Source organism: Stegastes partitus, unplaced genomic scaffold, assembly GCF_000690725.1.
Source record: "Stegastes partitus isolate 25-593 unplaced genomic scaffold, Stegastes_partitus-1.0.2 Scaffold877, whole genome shotgun sequence".
Lineage (NCBI taxonomy): Eukaryota > Metazoa > Chordata > Actinopteri > Pomacentridae > Stegastes > Stegastes partitus.
The window spans coordinates 126,030-133,675 of record NW_007578608.1 but is presented as its reverse complement, the minus strand read 5'-3'; the positions used below and the strand labels follow the sequence as shown (position 1 = coordinate 133,675).

Genomic DNA, 7,646 nt, shown 5'->3' with positions numbered 1-7,646 from the left:
ACGTAATCAGAGTGAACAGGTAAGCGTCACCTGTCAGCTTCATGTGTCAAATAAGAGACGTGGATGTGAAGGTATGAGTTCACTGATAAGCACCTGATCATCGTAGATTCTGGATACTAAGCAGTAGCTCAGTCAATTAAATTGTTGTCATTTTAAAGCAGTGGCTGAAGCTCAAACAGCAGATCATGGCACAATAACCCTCCAGAGTGTCGGCAAGAGAAAATTTAAATGAACGCATGTGTCCGTCCACTTATGTGAGATGAATATTAGGAGTGGCTTCATCAGCATAAGCAGCCAGTGGAGCTAGTTTTCCTGTCAGGTGAGGAAGAAGAGGAGACAAGAAGGGGATGGTATTAGAAGAGCTCCAATCAAAGCTCATCGGATGTTTTCACTTCCTCATACTTTGGGATCCCTTTAACTCACCCTTCAGTGGATTCAGTTTCACTTGTGCTTTGTGGCATTGTGTTTAGAGACATCAGCTTTACCTCCTCAGTCATGTCTGACACTTGATATTTAAGTGTTTTCCTCAAATGTCCAGTAGTTTCACTTTTTTCACTTGTGGAAAAGGCGCCTATAAAACCGGTGACTGGAAACACATTTAATGATTAAAGGGAAATGTAAAATAGTGAAAAGAAATGGTAGGAAAGGCAGCCAGAACCACCCATCATACAATGTGTGATATATTGAAAAAACATTCCGCCTTGTGTGGTATTAGGCCAAAATTGAACAAACATTTTTTATTTTTTTTGCGAGTACTTTTGTGGAGGTTGATACATACTGAGGTTTGTCGTGGTACCTGCTGTCTCCAGAAGGAGCCATATGCTCAAAGTCAAAGGTCTGACATGACAAAAGCTCTTATTTTCGCCGACTCATTGTTTCTATATCACCAACGTAGCTGACAAGCAAACGAATGGAAGCACCTGTCACCTGAAATAATGTTAAAACTTCCAGCACTACAGGCAGTGACTGGCTGCTACATTTACTCCTGCTGGCTAACCCTGACTGTATGAGACTGTTTAGTGCTGCACACCTGCACAAGCCTGCATACCTGACTCCTTATACCAGCTGCCTTTTCAGGCAAAAATAGTAACTGCAGTACAGATGGACTCTCAAGAACATGTAATCCTGTACTTCATCCAGTCATAATATGTTTAGTTATAAGAACAGGACCTTTTGGATTTTTCGTACCACCCCGTATCATCATGGTATGGATGTGTTGGTTCTCTCAGCCCAGAAGCCTACTCTGATGTGCTGTTTGTATTCTTCGTATTTAAATGTAGTACTATGCTGAGTCCCACGGAGTGATCTATGTGATAGATTCAACTGATGAAGCACGCTTGTCAGAATCAAAGGAGGCCTTTGGTGAGTAGTGTTTTTCCTATTATTCTCTGTATAAAGTGGTTTGTGACTTTATTCCTGCGAAATAATGACATTCAGGCTTCCAGGTTTTTGCCTGCTTTAGCTGTGATTGTTGAATCAGTAACTGAACTCTCATCTCCCCCAGAGAAAATGATCAGCAGCGAGGCTTTAGAAGGCGTTCCACTCCTGGTGCTGGCCAACAAGCAAGATGTACCGGTATGGACACAGACTGCTTCCTATGTATTGGCCTTCCATCCACATGAAGATAGTGTTTCCTTCAGCATTTGTTTCAGTAATTCTCAGAATTCAAAAAATTCTAAAACAGCTTCTGTTTTATTCATAATATATTAAAAATCTTTAGGTTTTGCGCTCTTGTTTGGACTTTACTAGCAGAACGGTTCACTTCAGGGCTTCTCATGGATACTTTGCACTGTTTTCTATTAATGTTTCTGTTTTTTATTTACAAAATTCGGTGAATGTTAATAGTTTTAATATTTATGGGAACGGATTAGAAGTAAGAGTAATTAGCTGCCTCCCTGGGGTGGATGTGTTCAGTCATGGTTTGTGTCTGCTCTCTGTTCTCAGAACTGTTTGTCAGTGCCGGACATAAAAACAGCCTTCAGCGACTGTGCCCCGAAGATCGGCAAGAGGGATTGCTTAGTCCAGCCCTGTACTGCCCTCACAGGGTAAGACTGCTGCTGTGGTAAATGGCACTGTGTGTGCCGGTCTGCTGTCAAATAGAACCAGGTTCAGCACATGCTCAGTTTGGGCAGCGAAAGCCAAACAGTGAAAGTATTTCTGGAAGGTTTGTTTGGACACAGACATTTAAGAAAAACTGAAAATACTGGTGACAAGTCAGATTTTACATGCAAGAAATCAGGTCACTAAACTGTAACAGGTGTTTTCACTTCCTACTACAGTATGTTGCCCAGAGCTTGGAGTTATGTAATAATTCCATAATGTTCTGCTAAATGCTTTAACTCTCATTCTGTCCTCAGGAAATATTTGTTTGTATCTGTTTATTTTCTGTTCTAACTAGGGGTAGGCACACAAACATCATGGTTTGGTATGTTTTTGGTACAGCAGAGGAAACAGATCGTTTATTTAAAAAGACAGTGTCTAATTAGTCTTAATTCGTACAGTTAAGGCACTCAGGTGTGTCAGTAAGCAAAGCCTCTAAGCTGTGTATTCTTATTAAGGACAAGCTAAATGTAATCATAAATGTCCATTAAGACAAGTGCAGTATGTCTGTAATGACCTTAAATCAACCATTAAAGCCATCAGTGACATTTGCACAAACTAGCACTGCCCTTTGTTTGAAAAAAAACTACTGAAATGTTCTGGACAAAGTGAACGAGGTGATTCCATTCAGTGGGAGCTCCACATGGAAGCTGGTTGAGCAGAGAAGCTGAAACATCTGGCTGATTGGAGCTGAAGCAGCATGTAGAGTGAGCTAACACATGGTACATGTTTAGTACAGTTAGCACAATGCTTGTCCAGCTATCAGTACTAACCCAGGTGGCATGCTGCAGCTGGAGGATAAGAACTAGTGCACTGCCAAGCATGGCAGATGAAGCTTGTGCTCTAGAGTCTTCACTCCATGACGGCAATCATGTCAGAACAAACAGACTGCTAACAGCAACTGCTTGGTTCACAGGACATTCCAAACCATATGTCCTGTACTGACTCTTTAGTGACGACTGTGTCCTGTTACACCCCTAGTTCTGGCCATAAACTGTACCTTAGCACTAACAGCCGTCTATCTTGATGAACCAGTAACATAATTGTAGTGAAAAAACACATCTTCCTTTCACAGGGATGGAGTGAACGAAGGCATCGAGTGGATGGTGAAGTGTGTGGTCAGGAACATTCACCGGCCACCCAGACAGAAGGACATCACATAAGACATCGTCATCATCATCTCTTGGTTATGATTTTGGACTGTAAGTTTCTACTCAAGGACATTCCATGTAAACCCTGGAGCTGATAACTCTCCTCTCTCCTCGTGTTTCCTGTGACTTTGAACAGTTTGGACTTCTACTTGTAGGAGTTCATCATAGAGTGCAACAGTGTTTTCATCACCAAGCATAACTTCAGATGTGCTCTGAACAATGTCTGCCTCTTCGCACTTGTTACATGTTTTGATTTCTTCGGCCTCCTGTGAGCAGCTTCCTCGGACGAAGCTACTGGCTGGGATCAGAGCTGCAACACCTGTATGGACCTTCACTGACACCGTACTTCTCATAAAATATACTAAGCGGTTTAATGAGGTGGTTATCTGCTTTTTTTCCCCCCACACTATCTAGTTCACTAAGCAGTGTTTAGTTCGCATGTTTATGGTTGAGTTGAAATTGAAATTCTCCTCTTGTATCAATTAATAACAATACCGCATCAGTCGTGTGCAGGTTTCCATTCTTCAAACGCAAACAGAACCTTTTTGAGTGTATTTGTGGAAACAGTGTTTCCACTTTTGGTGTTGAGTTTGTCGGTCAAAATTTTTTTCACTCATCAGCTGTCAATCATTTCATCTGTCTGTTCCTGTACAACATTCAACATTTGGGAAGACCTGTTGTGCCGTTTGTATTCCTCTAAACAAGTAGACATTAGTTATAAGTAGTCCTGTGACTTCAGCACTGTTTATGTTACTCTGTGAAGTCAATCAGGACGCAGTGTAGCACGTAACATGTTCACAAATGTGAACAACACGACTGGAGCCTGTCTAGCAGTTAGAACAGAGGTGAAGCAACAGACTAGTAGTGGGTTTGACACACAGATTAGAGCACCAGCATTAGCCAGGCACCAAAAATATCTACATACACATGAAAGGCTCCAAAGTTGTAATTTGAAGTGTTCGAGTAGAGTCGTCTGTGAGCTGCAGCAAGTCAGGGAGGCTTGTGTGGAGAGAGATCTGAACATTCTAGACAAGGCCACAGTGTACAGTTACAGCTAAACCATTCTAAGGCAGGAAGGGATTTTTTTAATGGAAAAAACTTGAGCGTAGCTGTGATACATGGAGTGTGTTTCATCAACATCTGTAGAGGGACTCTCCACAGGTTTCAGCTGCATCCTCCTCTGAATTACTTTGCTTGTCAACATGTTTCAAGCTCTTTCAATTTCTTTTGCATGTGATATGCATAACTACGATAACATGAATACACGATGGACAGATGAGTACAAATAAATTAATCTGATGAGCTCTTCTGTTTTAGTTGTATGGGTCAAGTCTTAATATTGTGAGCTGAAAGTCATTTGGTCCAACTTTTGGCGGAAAACGAGAACAACTACTTTATTTACAGAGCTGTATATGATGTGTGTTTTTGCATTACTTTGCTCAGTGAGGCTCCAGACAGCGAGTTACAGGAGCCCAGACAGATGTGAGTGGTCTTCTGTTTATCTGTAAAATATCCACCGTCAGATTTATCATTGATTTTGTTTGACTTACTTTGGAAATGTCAACATGCATAATTTGCAGACACACTACAGGTGGTTGGGTAAATGGATATGAAATCTATAAAACCCAAACACACAAAGTGCTGAGTCAACACAAACCCTGCTGACCACTGCTGAATCAGCAGTTTGACTTGGGATGTATGAAGTACTTAAAAAAACCTGAAGGTGACGTCTTCAGTCAGTCACATGTGCTGTGTGGTAGGTTATTATAATAAAATTTGAATTTCAACAAACCAGAATGTGTCTTGCTGGAATTTGAGATGGTTGACAGGAACTTTACTAGAAGACCTCAAAGCATATAAACGCAGCTCGATGAGTTGGAAGCCCATGGGAATAACTTTTTGAATTTTAGCCCAAACAGCGATGCACAGCTGTTACACCTTGGACATTTTGTACTGTTTAGTCTTCATTATTGATGCTCATTGTTGATTGTTTAGAGGGTCAAATAATAAAACCCTTTAATTCATCATTACTGGGTTAAGTCAACTGTGCAAAGACAAATGACCATTATTGTGGATCTGTGCCAACAAAGATGGCCTCAAGGTTTATTGGATACTGCCAAAGCAGAGCAAGTGTTTCTCCACAACATCTGTCAGAATCAGTCACTGAAGCTCATTTCAAGCATGGGATACATAATGTTGCTGCTTCAGCTTTCTGTTACCATGACGGCGTTTTTTTTCCCTGACCTATTCAGATACTACGGAGCCCGTCTGGTGACATCGATAAGAAATAAAAATAAGTAAATCGTGGCCACGAGTTATTAATGCATGGGAACGACATAGTTAAGTCGTGGCCTCACATTACTAATATGAAGAAACAAGAGAAGTTGTGGAGCAAATTTCACAGTGCGGTCATACCAGCTGTTGAATTAAGGATAACGGGCGTACTTACATGAAACATGGAGCATTTTGATTTGATCTCATTTTATTTTAACCTTGGAATGAACTACACCGATATCCTGCGATCTCTTGCGATGAAACACTGTGTGATAATTATGTCGTTCCCACGCATTAATAACTCGTGGCCATGATTTACTAATGTGTGGGAACGAGTTATTTTTATTTCTTATTGATGTCACCAGACGGGTTCTGTCAGATACAGATCCCTTCTACATGATGTTCTGCACGGCCTCATTCAGACAAAACCACCTCAACTATCTAGACTGATATCAAGCTTATTAAACTGTTTAATCACTGAAAAGTCTGGTCATGTGTGATGATAATCTAACGACTACTGTACCAACAGTAGAACACAAACATCCTGACAGCTGTGATAGAACTCAGGACTCACTAGTAGGATGGTTGCTATGCAACAATGATTTACCTTCAGTTATAGACTATGACTGTGTGACAGCTCACCTGTTGGTTTCTGATTGATCCTGTCTCCATGTCGGAGATAATTGATCATTTTAAGTTATGATGACGCTTTTGCTGCTGTCCAGCAGGCATACATGCGTACAGGCAACTCTCTCTTTGGAAATGCTCATGNAACATCTGTCAGAATCAGTCACTGAAGCTCATTTCAAGCATCGGATACGTAACGTTGCTGCTTCAGCTTTCTGTTACCATGACGGCGTTTTTTTTTTCTGACCTATTCAGATACCACGGAGCCCATCTAGTGACATCGATAAGAAATAAAAATAAGTAAATCGTGGCCACGAGTTATTAATGCGTGGGAACGACATAGTTAAGTCGTGGCCTCACATTACTAATATGAAGAAACAAGAGAAGTTGTGGAGCAAATTTCACAGTGCAGTCGAACCAGCTGTTGAATTAACGGGTGCACTTGCATGAAACATGGAACATTTTGATTTGATCTCATTTTATTTTAACCTTGGAATGAACTACACCAATATCCTGCGATCTCTTGCGATGAAACACCGTGTGATCATTATGTCGTTCCCACACATTAATAACTCGTGGCCACAATTTCGTAATATGTGGGAACGAGTTATTTTTATTTCTTATCGATGTCACCAGACGGGCTCTGTCAGATACAAATCCCTTTTACATGGTGTTCTGCACGGCCTCATTCAGACAAAACCACCTCAACTATCCATCCATCCATTCTCTTCCGCTTATTCGGGGTCGGGTCGCGGGGGCAGTAGGCGGAGCAGGTCGTCCCAGACCTCTCTCCCCCCGGCGACGCTTTCCAGCTCTGCCTGGGGGATCCCGAGGTGTTCCCAGGCCAGCCGAGAGATATAATCTCTCCAGCGGGTCCTGGGTCTGCCCCGGGGTCTCCTCCCAGGTGGACGAGTTCGGAAAACCTCCAGAGGAAGCCTCCCCGGGGGCATCCGAACCAGATGTCCATACCACCTCAACTGGCTCCTTTCGACGCGAAGGAGCAGCTGCTCTACTCCGAGCTCCCTCCGGATGTCTGAGCTCCTCACCCTATCTCTAAGGCTGAGCCCAGCCACCCTGTGGAGGAAACTCATTTCGGCCGCTTGTATCCGTGATCTCGTTCTTTCGGTCACGACCCAAAGCTCGTGACCATAGGTGAGGGTTGGGACGTTGATGGACTGGTAAATTGAGAGCTTCGCCTTGCGGCTCAGCTCTCTCTTCAGCCACCTCAACTATCTAAACTGATATCAAGCTTATTAAACTGTTTAAACTGTTTGAATCACTGAAAAGTCTGGTCATGTGTGATGATAATTTGACGGTGTGACGGCCCCACCTAGTCTGTGGGTGGAGCACATTGGTTGTCTGTGTCTGTGTCCCTGGATTGCTGGAGATTGAGTGGGCGGTCCTACCTGATTGGCATGCTCGCTGCCAGGTATAAAAGGGCCAACCCCTCAGCTCCTGCTCTCTCTCTCTCTCCTCCTCATGCCCCAGACTTGC

At 42.6% G+C, this 7,646-nt stretch overlaps 1 protein-coding gene across 1 annotated transcript in view; it reads left to right on the top strand.

Annotated features, from left to right (window-relative positions):
* The window catches only part of arfrp1 (ADP-ribosylation factor related protein 1), an 8,473-nt gene extending 3,428 nt beyond the window's left edge, over nucleotides 1-5,045 (top strand). Inside the window, exons 3-7 of the mRNA XM_008293361.1 lie at nucleotides 952-1,004; nucleotides 1,281-1,362; nucleotides 1,505-1,575; nucleotides 1,945-2,045; nucleotides 3,176-5,045. Coding sequence (XP_008291583.1) covers nucleotides 952-1,004; nucleotides 1,281-1,362; nucleotides 1,505-1,575; nucleotides 1,945-2,045; nucleotides 3,176-3,263 — 395 coding nt within the window. The 3' untranslated portion in view covers nucleotides 3,264-5,045. The remainder of the gene's footprint in view (nucleotides 1-951; nucleotides 1,005-1,280; nucleotides 1,363-1,504; nucleotides 1,576-1,944; nucleotides 2,046-3,175) is intronic.
* The last annotated feature ends 2,601 nt before the right edge of the window (nucleotides 5,046-7,646 follow it).